General features: G+C 38.6%; 1 protein-coding gene across 1 annotated transcript in view; it reads right to left on the reverse strand.

Annotated features, from left to right (window-relative positions):
- The window catches only part of LOC107554690 (mediator of RNA polymerase II transcription subunit 12), a 53,559-nt gene that overhangs the window by 5,972 nt on the left and 33,292 nt on the right, over nt 1–14,295 (reverse strand). Inside the window, exons 27-39 of the mRNA XM_016237274.1 lie at nt 11,289–11,360; nt 11,037–11,197; nt 10,678–10,839; nt 8,829–8,940; nt 8,655–8,744; nt 7,435–7,544; nt 7,213–7,348; nt 5,705–5,854; nt 5,261–5,620; nt 3,656–3,797; nt 3,307–3,500; nt 1,699–1,776; nt 1,384–1,616 (exon numbers count right to left, since the gene is read on the reverse strand). Of these exons, the coding sequence (XP_016092760.1) occupies nt 1,384–1,616; nt 1,699–1,776; nt 3,307–3,500; nt 3,656–3,797; nt 5,261–5,620; nt 5,705–5,854; nt 7,213–7,348; nt 7,435–7,544; nt 8,655–8,744; nt 8,829–8,940; nt 10,678–10,839; nt 11,037–11,197; nt 11,289–11,360 (2,000 nt within the window). The remainder of the gene's footprint in view (nt 1–1,383; nt 1,617–1,698; nt 1,777–3,306; nt 3,501–3,655; nt 3,798–5,260; nt 5,621–5,704; nt 5,855–7,212; nt 7,349–7,434; nt 7,545–8,654; nt 8,745–8,828; nt 8,941–10,677; nt 10,840–11,036; nt 11,198–11,288; nt 11,361–14,295) is intronic.

A 14,295-nucleotide genomic window follows, 5' to 3' on the forward strand; every position in this document is an offset into this window, starting at 1 on the left:
AATTAAACAGCAACAATGCTAATATTCCTTTTCCTCTGTCTCTGACATAAGTTGCTTTTGTCGATAAAGGAAATAAACTTGTAAAAAGGTCCACCGTCTTTATAAACCGCTAACGTACGAAGAGAGAGCGTTGATCAAACGGCTGATCAAGCAAGCAATCAAAACTTTGAGGCAGTGCATACGGATTTCATAATATTGGAAATATATTTATAGTATAAATTAATGGAGTATAGCGTATGACAAAACAATCGAGATGAGAGAAAATAACTGGCATGATTACCAGTGACTACCTCTGCTCGTGACAGTGGCGCCCTGTTCAACAGCACGTGTGGAGCGGGCGTGAGAAACAAGAGGCGCGGCCGCGATCCTGTCTTCTTTTCTTTGTCGTAAGGCGAGATGCACCGAGATAAGTGATGGATTCACATACCGGACTCGATAGCAGACGCAAGTTTACCATTGGCTGCAACGACACTCAAAATCTGCTGGCTCAGTGCGCTTTAATTTTCATTTTTATTTATAATAAACACCTCTCTGAGACCTGACGACACACCCGCTGTTTCTGTCTTTGTTCAATCAGCAACATAATTGTATCAGTAGGTGCACTTTATTTTCTTTAAACCTCCTCACCTGTAAATGTCAAATTAATCCCTAATTGAGATTTAAATCTGAGTTTAAAGTTATGGAGCAACATGATTAAAGTTAATCTATCTTAAATATAAATTAAATCCAGGATCAAGATGATGGTTTAAATGTAAACCTGTTTATTTTTTTAAACAAGGTTTAAAGTTTGGTGCAACAGAGTTATTAGATAAAACTTGATTTAATCTAGATTTTTGATTAATCCTTATTGGTGCAACCCACCCTTAGTCAACTAAAACTTGAAAAAAAGTGGATAAAGACTAAATGTATTACAATTAAAAAGAACATGGCAAAGGAAAAATACTATGTGTGACCCTGGAGCACAAAAGCGGTCTTAAAAAAATACAAAAATACACTGTATGGGTCAATTATTGATTTTTCTTTTATGCCAAAACTCATTAGGACATTAAGTAAAGATCATGGTCCATGAAGATATTTAGTAAATTTCCTACCGTAAATATATTAAAACGTAACTTTTGATTAGTAATATGCATTGCTAAGAACTTCATTTGGACAACTTTAAAGATGATTTTCACAATATTTAGATTTTTTTGCACCCTCAGATTCCAGATTTTCAAATAGTTGTATCAAATAATTGACCCTTATAACTGGTTTTGTGGTCCAGGGTCACATATATTAAAAAAAAAACAGCTGGCAAAATGAACACTACATTTAGCCAATCGGATTATTTTAGGCGAGGTGCTAGGACCAGGACTCAGCCAGGCAGTTTTGTCTGTGACTGACCTTTGCGTGTTCTGCATTGTGTGTGCGTATGCTGCAGGGGCCTGCTGATGGACGTAGCCACTAGGCCTCTGCTGCATTTGCCTAAGAGAGTCCACCATGGCTGGGTTTGTGCCAGGATGTCCCCCCTGGAAGCCCTGGTTACCGTACGAGGCAGGAACTATTCCTCCGGGCTGAGAGGGGTGCGGCTGCATCCCCATGTGTGAGCCGTACGAGGTGTAGCCCTGGGAAATATTCTGAAGAGAGAAACATGGGCTGTTATCTCCGGGTTTCAGTGAATGCTGAACAAATCAACACTGCAAATGTGCCAATACTTGCCTGTGTCGGCTGCATTGATGGATACTGTTGATTAGGTGCCACTTGTCTAATCTGCTGTCCAAGTAAATGATTATGATTCTAGATAAGTGCAAACAGAGCATTAAAAAAAACATTAATGCCTTCCATTTCCTGAAAATGATCATCCAACCTTTCTGAATTAAACATTCACAAACCACTAGGAGACAAAACAAAAACAAAAAAGCACAGATGGTGCTTGCCCATGGTAACACATCTCCATGATGGACTACATCAGTGGTTTTCAAGCCTTAAGTGCGACCCATTTTTTCCTTCGTAAACTGAGGTGACCCATATATGGAAGCTTGTTTCTACCACTGAATAAAAAAAAAATTGTCTCACAATTAACTTTTTTTTCCTAAAATGTGCGATATAAACTCGCAGTTGTTAGTTTTTAAGTGTGACCCATTTTTTCCTTCGTAAACTGAGGTGACCCATATATGGAAGCTTGTTTCTACCACTGAATAAAAAAAAAAATTGTCTCACAATTAACTTTTTTTTCCTAAAATGTGCGATATAAACTCGCAGTTGTTAGTTATAAAGTGAGAATTGCTTGTTAGAATGTTAGAACTGCGATATATAAACACGGAATTCTGAGAAATAAAGTCAGAATTATGAAATACGTATAACACCATTTTAAGAAATTAGTCTTATTCCTCAGAATTAGACTCGCAAGGTTTCTTTCAATTCTGAGAAAAGGTCAAAACTGTGAAAAACTCCAAATCTCTCACATTTCAGAATTTATATTCTAAGGGGAAAAAATTGCTATAAAGTTGCAATTCTGTGTTATAAAGTTAGAATTGTGATATAAAAACAAGTAATTCCAAGACAAAGTCAGAACTGTGAGATATAAACCTATAAAATAAGTTAAGAAAAATAGTATTTTTTCCCTCAGAACTGGACTCACAATCATGAGTTTCTCACAATTCTGAGAAAAAAAGTCAAAAAGTCAGAATTATGATATAAACTGGCAATTGCAAGAAAAAAAGTCAATTTATTTCTCGCAATTGAGGATTTATATCATGTAATTCTGAGAAAAAAAATTCAGAATTGTGAGATAAAAAGGTTGCAACTCAATTTTTTTTTATTTAGCGGATTAAATGGTCTGCCATATCCACATATTTAAACCATTTACATGCAATCAAGTCAAGCCATAATAATGCTTGATGCCAAGTCTGCGGTCCCCAGAACATCTATTTTGATGGAAGGGACCCCCAGTGGAGGGAAAAACCGCAGAAAATACACAATTCTGATTCTTCTGATAGTTCTGATTAGCACTTGGGCTGGTTTTGTTTTGCAGACCTGGCAACCCTGTTATTTTATCACCATTTGTTGTTTGCTTGTGGTATTTGAAGCAAGGTTTGGACCCGGAAATGGTGACGCATGATGTCAGACTTCTCCAAATCAAGTCAATAGTACTAAAAATGTGTGGGGCCTCTGCAGTACATGTTTGCTTGAGCAAGCACCACTCATTACAGGACGTGTAATAAAATGACAAAGCAGATGAACTATTCAGACAAAATGGAAGGCTGGAAACCATGTGTGTTTTTGGTCTGGGGTCTTGATCAGTAAAACCAGACTCACCAGTCTGACCTGTAGCTGATGACGGAGAATCTGCCCCTGAGGCATGCTCTGAGGGGGCTTGTAGCCCATCTGGAACTGCTTGTCCATTCCCATCATGTTGCCCATGCCAGCACCCGGCATATTAGCCATGCTGTAGGCGGGACGTGGAGGAATTTTGGCCATAGGACCCCTGGGACGGAAAGGGGGCTCTAAACCGGGGCCTCCTTAGGGGGGAAAAATACGGGGGGAAAAAAAGCATAAAAGACAAGTAAAAGAAAATAATAGATGATGTCCTACATGCATATCATGATGCTAAAATGACTGAAACAACTGCTTTATGAGGTTAAACAGTAGAAGAGATTAAAAGGCATGCACTGACCTGGTGGCAGAGGCTGGTTTTGGCCATACAAGTGCATTGGAGCCTGGTAGCCCCGGAAAGACATGTTTGACTGGCCCATGTTTATCAGATCAGGAGCCATGCCCGGCGTGTACTGCATGACTGGGTTGTGTGGCTTGTAGTCCTAAACCACAGGAAATTATAGAAAACTTGATTTGATGACTTTTTTTTTAAACTCCTTCGCATTCCGCCATTGACAGAATTTTCCAGCTTTGCGTGTGTTCACGGTTATACAGCAGGAGGCGCTATTCCACATCTTCTGAAAGAATATTCCCCTTGACCAGATACCAGGAAATGTGCCATATAAGTAGCCAAGTGGTCAAGTGCAAAGACCTCAAGTATGGGTATTTGGACAAGACAGTTGAACACAGAGTCAAAAACATGGGCGGAGAAGCAGGAACAAGCAATTGCATATTTAAGCAAATGCATTTGTGAAATAACATGATCATCGAACATTAAAGAGCATATAAATCAAAACTCCCTAATGTTACGGAGTAAAATGCTGACTCGGGAAGTGGTATAGGACTGTGAAGCTTTGGGGGTTTTGATGGAAGCGATCGACTCCATCTGTGGTTTAATCATCGCTTTGAATCTGATCCAGACTTAAGTCTTTTACAAAAACGTGATTTTTAAAATGTCGCTTTTCATAAAACCTGCCCACAGTGCTGATAAAAAAAAAGAATGCATGAAGCTAGAATAAGTTGTTTGTTTGTTTAAAAGCAGATGCTCTGTTCTTTTGACATATTGCATGTTCAGATATTTATAGGTCAAAGACGTTAAGATGTCCGCATCAAAAGAAATTTACAAAAGTGATTATATGTCCATAGAAAGCACATTAAATGTAAGTAAAGTGTCTACTTTTAAGGTTTCAAATAAGTTTTTTGGAGAACACAATTTTAAAATTTGGTTGAAATAATGTTAGTCACTCAGTGTAACACAATATTTATGTAAACATTCAAACAACATGCTTATTCTGACTTGTACATATTAAAATACATAAAAGAATAAGGAAGCATATGAAATTTTATTGTGTTTTGAATGAGTAAAAATTCTTACTGACAAATGGGCAAAACCTAGGATAGTGGCAATTTTTAAAAATGTACTAATTAGTATTTGGGGTGAAAGTAATTAGTCTTTTAATATGCCGTAAATGGATTTTTGTTGTAAATATGCCTGACAAGATTGTTACACTGAATGACATTTTAGTGGGTCTCTTCTGTAAATCAGGGAAAAATGTATGATATTTATTTTTTGCTCGGAAAAACAAAAACAAAATTGCTATAAAATTAAACAGAAAACTTTTTAAAAAATTTGGAGAACAACAACAACAATTTAAAGCAGTATTACACTTATTGTTTTTATGCTTAAACCCTTTTTCGTCTTTGACCCTTATACAATAAAATACTCTAAGGGACATGAACATTTTGTGAAAATGATCGAAAATGCTGGCGGTGGCTGGCAAGTTTTTTTTATTTAATTTAAATTATTTTTTATAAACACTAACAGGGAAAGAGTAAAGAAGAAAAATACTTCTAAAGGATCTAATAAAAATATACACAGGAACTTTTTTTTTCTTCTCATATGTACCTCTTGTTTATTTGCAGATGTCTGTTTCTTTTTCTTTTTCTTCTTTGCGGTGTCAGGTGCGACATTAGAGACGCTCTTCTCCGGCTTCCCTGGATCCACCTTCTTGTCCGGCTCAGGAGGCACGGGTGTGGGTGGCTCCTCCTCCTCTTGAGGCAGATTGAGGGGCGCCAGGTAGTAACTGCGCTGTTTGGGCTTTATGTGAGTGTGGTAAAGCAGGAGCCGCTGCTGCTCCTCATATTTCGTGACTTTGCGGTCGACCCGCACGGACCCAAACCAGCCCCAGGACAGCGGAGCCGAGTGCTTCAGGCCCTCGAACACATCCCAAGGAGAAATCTTCTGCTTAGTCGACACCTGAAGACCCTGTATGCCAGAAATCACAGTGCAAAGGTAAGCGAATGGGCCAGAAGCTGAGCAGTGCTACAACACTGACAAGCTGCTACGTACCTCTTTTTCGAATCCAGCAATTTTGTTGCCCTTTGTGTCAATGAGTGACCCCTGGGGCTCACAGGTGATGACGTCACGCGTCTGCTTGGGCAGAGGCAGCAACTGCCGCACTTTCTCCAAGCTCTCGGACTGACGCTCACCAAGCTCTTTCTGCAGGGCAAAGCATTTCCAGAAGATAAGTGAGTGCCACTTGCCTGTGCAAAATCGCTGTCACGATCATAAAATGTTGCTTATTACAGTTGCTGTAAGTTCTGAGGGGTTCTGTGCAGTTTTAGGTACACTACCATTTAAAAGATTTGGGGTCAGTAAGATGCTTTTGAAAGAAAGCATTCACCAAGACTGCATTTATTTGATTAAAAATACAGTAAAAACAGTAGAATATTATTGCAATTCAAAATAACTGTTTTCTATCGGAATAGATCTTAAATGCAATGCAAAGCTGAATTTCCAGCATCATTACTGCAGTCTTCAGTGTCACATGATCCTTCAGAAATCACTCGAATATGCTGATTTGCTGCTCAAGAAACATTTCTGATTATTAACCGTTGAAAAAAGTTGTGCTGCTTAAGATTTCTGTGGAAGCCATAATAAAAAAGGCAACTTATCTGAAATTATTATAAATGTCTGTTACCTTTGAGCAATTTAATGTATCTTTGCTGAATAATATGACAGCTTTTTAGTGCCACATAAACAATAAAAAAAATAATCTAACATTACGAGATTAAAGTCGTAACATTTTGAGAATAAGATCTTAATACTTTAAGAAAGTCATAGCAATATGAATCTAAAGTAGTAACATTTTAAGAAAACAGACTTTGAGAATAATGTAATATTTTGAGAATAAAGTCATTATTATGGGATTAAAGTCATAACATTTTAAGAATAAAGTCAGCATTATGAGAATAAAGTCATAATATTTTGAGAATAATGTTGGAATATTTTAAAAATAACGTCATAGCATTATGTGATTAAATGTGTAGTACTTTAAGAATAAAGTTATAACATTTTAAGAATAAAGTCATAGCATTATGAGATTAAAATCATAGTACTTTGAGGATAGTCATAGCAATACAAGATTAACCACCATAATATTTTAAGTATAAAGTAGAATATTGTGTGAATAGTTAATTTATGTGACATTTGCACCACCTACTCCACAAAAAAATGTCTGTAATGTCCAACCTTTCATTCTTCACATGTATTTAACATTAAAAACAGGAATAAAAACAAAGGTTAAACTCGTTAACTTAAGTTACATTGTTGTCTTTTGCTGAGGTATATAACGTTACGTGACTATTCATATGCTGTTTTATAGACATATAAATGACATAGACATCTTCATGTGCATTAATTATTAATAGCACACCAGCCACCCACTATTCGCAATAAGCTTTGCACTTTAATATAACACAAAGTCTCAGCTTTCAAATTCTCTGCGCTCCTTACTGACTTGACTAAGTAAAGCCCATTCCGGCTTTCTAAGCAGTGTCAGTATGTCTCAGTCTCACCCGGAGCTTCTTGACCAGGTTCATGTAGGCCCTCTTATTCTCCTCCATGCTGCCCTGAGAGATGCTGGACATGTCAGCCGCCAGAGTGCCGTTAATCAACACGCTCAGCATGTCTAACACCGTAGTGAAGAGCTCACTAATGGAAAACGACAAACATCATTCAAATTAGACAGAATGGCAAAGGCTGACCAGAGACTGAATGAGGGGTGTGTCAGATCTCACTTGTTAGACTGCATGTCCACTGTGCCACTGCTGATGATGTCCAGCAGAAGCACCGCCCACTCCGTCGTCTGCTGTGTACTTCGCTGCACCGTATCAAACATCCCACCCACCTATAGACCACGTGACACAAAATAACAAATGAGCTCAGTGCAGTTTAACCACATCTTGGAAGGGTTGGGTATCATTTGAATTTTATTGATTCCGATTCTTATCAATTCCTAGTTTCGATTCCAATAAGATAAAAAAATCCCCCCAAAAAAAATGAAGTCAAATATTTATTCTGCGTCTTTTTTGCAAAGCATTCTGTTGCAGCTGAATAACATGAGCAAACACCAGCAGCCTACAGAACACTTACAAGAGGAACTTGTGCCTATGCTTTTAACAAAATATCACAGCAAAAACAACTAGACTTGTATACATTTCAAATATTCGAGTGTCAAAGACAAGTAAACAGTCAGTAATAAAATAGGAACGAACAAATCAATTAGCATTAGCACAAATAAATACAACTGAACCAAATGTCAGGTACAGAAACTGTAATTAAAAGCTTAAAGTATAGTTTTCTTTTCATAAATAAAATCTAGATTAATTGAAGTTATTAAAGGTATTCAGTCAAGATCAATGAATGATTTTCTTTTGTTCTTTGATTAACGTTATTGACAGGCAGCGCGTTTATTAGGCTGCCGTCTCTTTAACACCGAACGCACACAGATCTGAAAATACTGCAGAAGGGAGTTTTCTTGCTCATCTGTTTACGTTCACTTAAGACAAAAACGGCTGTGTTTATGATGATGTACTGACGTAGTTTTCTGCATACTGGTCGATAAATATGAAAGAAGTCCTATTGAGTCAGTGGAAATGCACAGAACGATTCGAGAACGGACACAAACCGGGAACGCTGCACGCAAACAAGGCGCAAGTTCTTTCCGTTCCTGCACTTTAAATCACATTTAAATGCGAATGCAGGAATCGTTAAGCAGAATCGAAATGCACACGTCTTATCGAGTACCCAGTTCTTGGAAATTTCTAAAATGGAACCGGTTTTCGATACCCAACCCTACATCTCGGTGACTTTCGTTTGTCTTTTAGGCAGAGTTTAACCCTTAGGCACACAATACAAGGAAATGAGATTGAAGAGAGCAGATCAACACACAGATTGTACTTGTTTGGTCAGCCTGAAGGCAGATGATGTATGAGAGAAAGAGATAACGGTTGCGCACCAGATTGAGTCGCAGCTTCAAGGCCTCGTGCATCATCTGCTTGGCCTTGCAGTCGTCCTGGTACTGGTCCTCACGCCAGTTAGTCACAATCTGATAGGATAGGAATACATCACATCAGTCCACAGAGATGAGAAGCATTGACTGACAGTGACACGGTGTGTGTTGATGAGGTACCTGCTGGACTTGGCTGTAGAGGGAAGTCAGGAGACCCTCCCTCTGCTCGTCTTGTCCTTTGAGACACGTCAGCACCAGAGAGAGGAAGGGCTGCTGGCTCAGGAGAGACATACTGAAAGAGAAAAGAAAACAAAGTAAATGGTCATTCTTGTTAGCACAGTCACACTTGTTAATTACGGTGATAAGCACAAAACAAAAGGCATGCACAAATCGTTTTTTTAAGCTTAAACTCATAAGCTGATGAGACACGTGGCAACTTTTTGAGCAATTTTGCCAGGCAACTTTTTTTAAGCAATATTTTTTGGGCACTATCCCATTGAGAATGGGTAACAAATTTCTAACTGGATACTTTAGATCGATCATGGGCCCTGTGTCTCACCTGGTTGCCCGTTGACAGCAACACCGCCTAAATTTGCCCGGCAACAATCAGCCTTATTGTTAAGTGCTACAAAATATTCATAAGTTATTTAGAATCAAACCTACACTAATATTCACAAGTTTGGGGTCAGTAAGAGATTTAGTGAAACCTTATGTTTCTAGAGGTATTCAAAAGAGGTAAAAACATGTATTTTAATTATTAGAATTGTTATTTAAAGTACACATAATTGTTGTTTACCTCATTTGAATACCTATATTATACTATGTTATATTTTTTATATATGTGTGTGATTAAGTATAGTAGTATGATTGTAAAGACATTTATAATGTTCATCAAAGATACTATAACTAAATCACAGTTCAATATTAAGCAGCACAACTGCTTTTCAAATTGATAAGAAATCAGCATTTTAGAATGATTTCTGAAGGATCACGTGACACTGATGCTGAAAATTCTGCTTTTCATCACAAGAATAAATTACATTTTAAAATATATATTTTTTAATTGTAATATTTCAAAATATTACTGTATCTTTGATCAAATAAATGCAGCCTTAGTGAGCATAAGAGATAAATACAGCAAGTCACAAGCTTTTGAATGGTAGTGAATATTTTACAATGCATTGTGTGTGTGACAGGACAGGGCTGCCTCACAGAGGACAGTATACTTTTGTTGCTTACTATTTAGAACCAACTTCGTTTCAAAAAACTAGTGAGCAGCATATCTAGTCAACATGTTTAGGTACATTTGAGGCGCTAAACATCAAGAGAAAAGCAACAGTGTAAATGCTGCTGCAGCTTAAAAGTCTAGTACCTTTTTTGTTTCTGCCGATCTCTTTCTTTCCTTGAGGAGGGTCCCAGGTGCTGTCCCTTCTCCAGCTCTTCACCGGCGGCCTTCAACACGTGACCCTGCACTGAGGTGGGCAGCCTACCAATCAGAGGGGCCACTAACCAGACCCCTGAACGCTCGGAGGAACTGGAGGAAACACAACAATAACAACAGTATTTGAGATATTAAGCAGCACAACTGCTTTTCAAATTGATAAGAAATCAGCATTTTAGAATGATTTCTGAAGGATCACGTGACACTGATGCTGAAAATTCTGCTTTTCATCACAAGAATAAATTACATTTTAAAATATATGAAAAATATATATATTTTTTTAATTGTAATAATATTTCAAAATATCTTTGATCAAATAAATGCAGCCTTAGTGCGCATAAGAGATAAATACAGCAAGTCACAAGCTTTTGAATGGTAGTGAATATTTTACAATGCATTGTGTGTGTGACAGGACAGGGCTGCCCCTCAGAGGGCAGTATACTTTTGTTGCTTACTGTTTAGAACCAACTTCGTTTCAAAAAACTAGTGAGCAGCATATCTAGTCAACATGTTTAGGTACATTTGAGGCGCTAAACATCAAGAGAAAAGCAACAGTGTAAATGCTGCTGCAGCTTAAAAGTCTAGTACCTTTTTTGTTTCTGCCGATCTCTTTCTTTCCTTGAGGAGGGTCCCAGGTGCTGTCCCTTCTCCAGCTCTTCACCGGCGGCCTTCAACACGTGACCCTGCACTGAGGTGGGCAGCCTACCAATCAGAGGGGCCACTAACCAGACCCCTGAACGCTCGGAGGAACTGGAGGAAACACAACAATAACAACAGTATTTGAGAAACACGCAGGGCACCGCTCTCTTCTTACAGCATAGACACATTGATAGGACGTCAATGTTGGTGTTGGTGATTGGTGTTGTTTGAAGAAGAGAAGGCCGGTCCATCAATTCCATCAAGCTGAAAGTAAATAAAAGCACAGATCAATGATTGGGGTCACCGACCTGAGCACAGGTTTGAGTTTGCTGGCACTGTTGCTATTGGAGACGGAGCTGCCAGAAACCACAGAGCCATTCCAGGTGGGGTTACTAGAGTTCATCTCAGCAGACTTCTGGAAAACCTCAATGGTGGCCTTGGCTATGTTCTCCAGGAGAGAATACAGCTCCTGCAAAGAGTGGGTTCAGCTGTGCAAATCTTAAAGAAAAGAAGAGAAATCATCAAGCGGAGATGAACTCAGCAAACACGCTTCGGCTTACGTTATTCGAGCTTTGCTTGATCATGAGCTGCAGCTCGAGAGAGGACTGTCTCATGGTCCACTGGTCCATGTTCTGTAAGCAGAAAAACAGACAGAATATGGAAAGAATGCTTTTAAAGCAATCAAAGCAGAGCTTAAGAGCCCCAGCTGGATGTTACTTGCGAGGGGCCCCATCTTCACAGTCTATGAAGATGAAAACCAATCCAGAATAATGAGCTGCTGTGAGACCCACACAAATCATTAATGACTTAAAGGCTAAAGGGTGTGAAATGAATAATTAAGCTCGGGGAAATGACTGTCTGTTCATCCTCTGCTGCTCTTCCATCGCTAACAGCGATGTCTAAAACACCCTTCATGTGCGCAGGCCTGGTCTACTGGGTTTTAAAGCTGAAATGTATATGTTCTGCACTGAGAGCATCACCAAATGGAACTGCACAAGTCAATGACGGTTTTCAAACAGGTTTTCAGAACACTTCTCCCTAAATGTGTATAAATATAGTATATTGCAGTGTTTTCCCAGAATTCTGTGTGACTATGGTGGGTGGACACCAAACCATCTAAAAGTTAGAAAATCCCTTATCAGTTTGTTTGCAGTGCTTTAAAGTGGACTAAAAACCTATTTTTTTGTTGTGACAGTGTCAGTCCACATCTCATTCACACTGGTATTTTTAGGAAGCCAAACCAGTTAAATATAATAATAAAATTACATTAAATATCACATGCAGAGATGGAGTTTTCTGCATTTACTGTGAACCGAGCTGCTCTGAGACACATTAAAATATATAGCCTAATTAATTTGATTTTTTAACGCCATGTTAACATCAAGGCTATTTTCACGGCGATATCTGAATAAATTATACAAGGTATACAATTAACAAAAGGTTCTAAAAGACATTTCAGATGTACACTAGACGAAAATTCTAAAATACATTCAAGGTGATACATTTTTAAATATATCAGTTAGACACACCTCTGAATAAAACCGTTGTCTATTTACATTAAAAACCGTACAATCCAATTAAATATGTTTCACAGTCATTTTAGTTTGGCAGCCTAATGAATTAAATGATAGATACTTTGCCAAAGCAACAGCGCTAAACACAATGTTAGAGGTCTTTTGTTATTATACTGGTTCAGTATGAAACTGTGGTGGGACAGATTAGGCCATATGTTGATTGACTGATTTTTTTTTTTTAGATCAGTGCTTGTTCTGGTTGATCATGTGATCTCCTAAATCATCATGTGATTTCTTAAACCAGGATGGCTCCTAGTTCCAACATTGTTAACTTGGCATTGAAAATGTGTGCATACTCTACTTTTTGGGGCAGATTAGGCCGCCATGGTCTAGGTAATTAAAGGTAAACATTGTACAACTTAAATAATTAAAGTAATATTTCAATTTATTTAAACTAATAGTTTAGATGTAATGTGAAAATCTAAAAATTCACTCTATACTACTATAAAAAGCTCCGTCAGCTCAGGAGCAGATGTTCTGATGGGGTCATGTGAGAGCGTGTGACCTGCAGGATGCGTTTGATGCGCTGTCTCTGAGGATTCTCGCCCTCCTCGCTGTCTAGCTGCCTGTGTGGGTAACAGATGAGCTGCAGCAAGCGCTGAGCCTGGATGTTCACCAGCACTGGGTCCTGCAGAGCACTGCTGTCCTCCGACAGAGACTTTAGACACCGCTCACCCACCCACTCCTGAACCAGAGAGAAAATACAGCTAAATTAAATCTTAAGCGAAGAAAAGAGTTACATTTTTCAACTGGAAGGGAGCAGTGTGCTGCTGATCTTGATCACTTTTAGAGTCTGGCAGAAACAATTTTGGGTAATAGTGAGGGCACAGGTGAAGCATTTTCTCATTTTTAAGCCAGTGTTTAGGACGTCACTCAAAAATGTGTTTCTATCTTCACAACTTTAGTCTATACTGATATTACAATATGGATTATAACCGCTAAAATTCCTCCAAGGATGAGAATATGATCCTCTTAAAACCCTCACCTGTTGGCAGATGCTCTTCAGCACATACTTGGCGTAAACCACCAGACTGGCCGTTTCAATCGAGACATTACGTCCTCCGGATTTCTTGGACCCCATGTCATCCTCTCCGATGTCGTCCAACCCAGCAGAGTGGGAGAAGCCTGAACCCTTCAGCTCAGCGTCTCCTGGAGAAATAAACACAAAGTCACAGTTTTTAAGGGACCAATCAATTCTGAATGCATAAACTGCCAGCTGGGTCCCATTAGCTCCATCTCCCACTACAACTGGCTTTCTTCTCTTTTACTAAATCATTTCATGCCTTTTCTGGTCTTCTTGTGTTGTTTTCCAATTACTGGATTAGTTAAAACTTCTGTATGATCATCAAGACATTTTAATGGAATAGTTCACTGAAAAATGTAAATTTGATGAAAACTTACTCATCCTCAGGGGATTCAAGATGAGTTTGTTTCTTCATCAGATTTGGAGAAATGTAGCATTGCATCACTTGCTCACCAGTGGATGCTCTGCAGTGAATGGGTGCCGTCAAAATGAGAGTCCAAACAGCTGATAAAAACATCACAATAATCCACACCACTCCAATCCATCAGTTAACATCTTGTAAAGCTGCATTTGTAGGAAACAAACCCATCATTAAGACATTCTAACATTTAACTGTCGCTTTTGGCCAAAATACCAGTCCAACATCCATAATAAAACTTTCTCCAGGGAAAAAGTCCATACCTTGTTGTCCTCTCACATCAAAATCCAATCACATTTGTTTAGGACTGTTTTTTTTGCTTATAATCAGTGCATATTTCTCTCCTGGCTCAGATGAGACAACATTTTCACTGGAGAAAGCAGTATTATTGATTATGGACTTGATGGAAACAACAGTTTGAAGTTACAAAAGTTTTTGCTTCACGAGTCGTTAACTGATGGACTGGAGTGCTGTGGATTACTTGTGGATTATTGTGATGCTTTTATCAGCTGTTTGGCCTCTCATTCTGACGGCACCCATTCACTGCAGAG

The sequence above is a fragment of the Sinocyclocheilus grahami genome, unplaced genomic scaffold (assembly GCF_001515645.1).
Source record: "Sinocyclocheilus grahami isolate Dianchi unplaced genomic scaffold, SAMN03320097.WGS_v1.1 scaffold510.1, whole genome shotgun sequence".
NCBI lineage: Eukaryota > Metazoa > Chordata > Actinopteri > Cypriniformes > Cyprinidae > Sinocyclocheilus > Sinocyclocheilus grahami.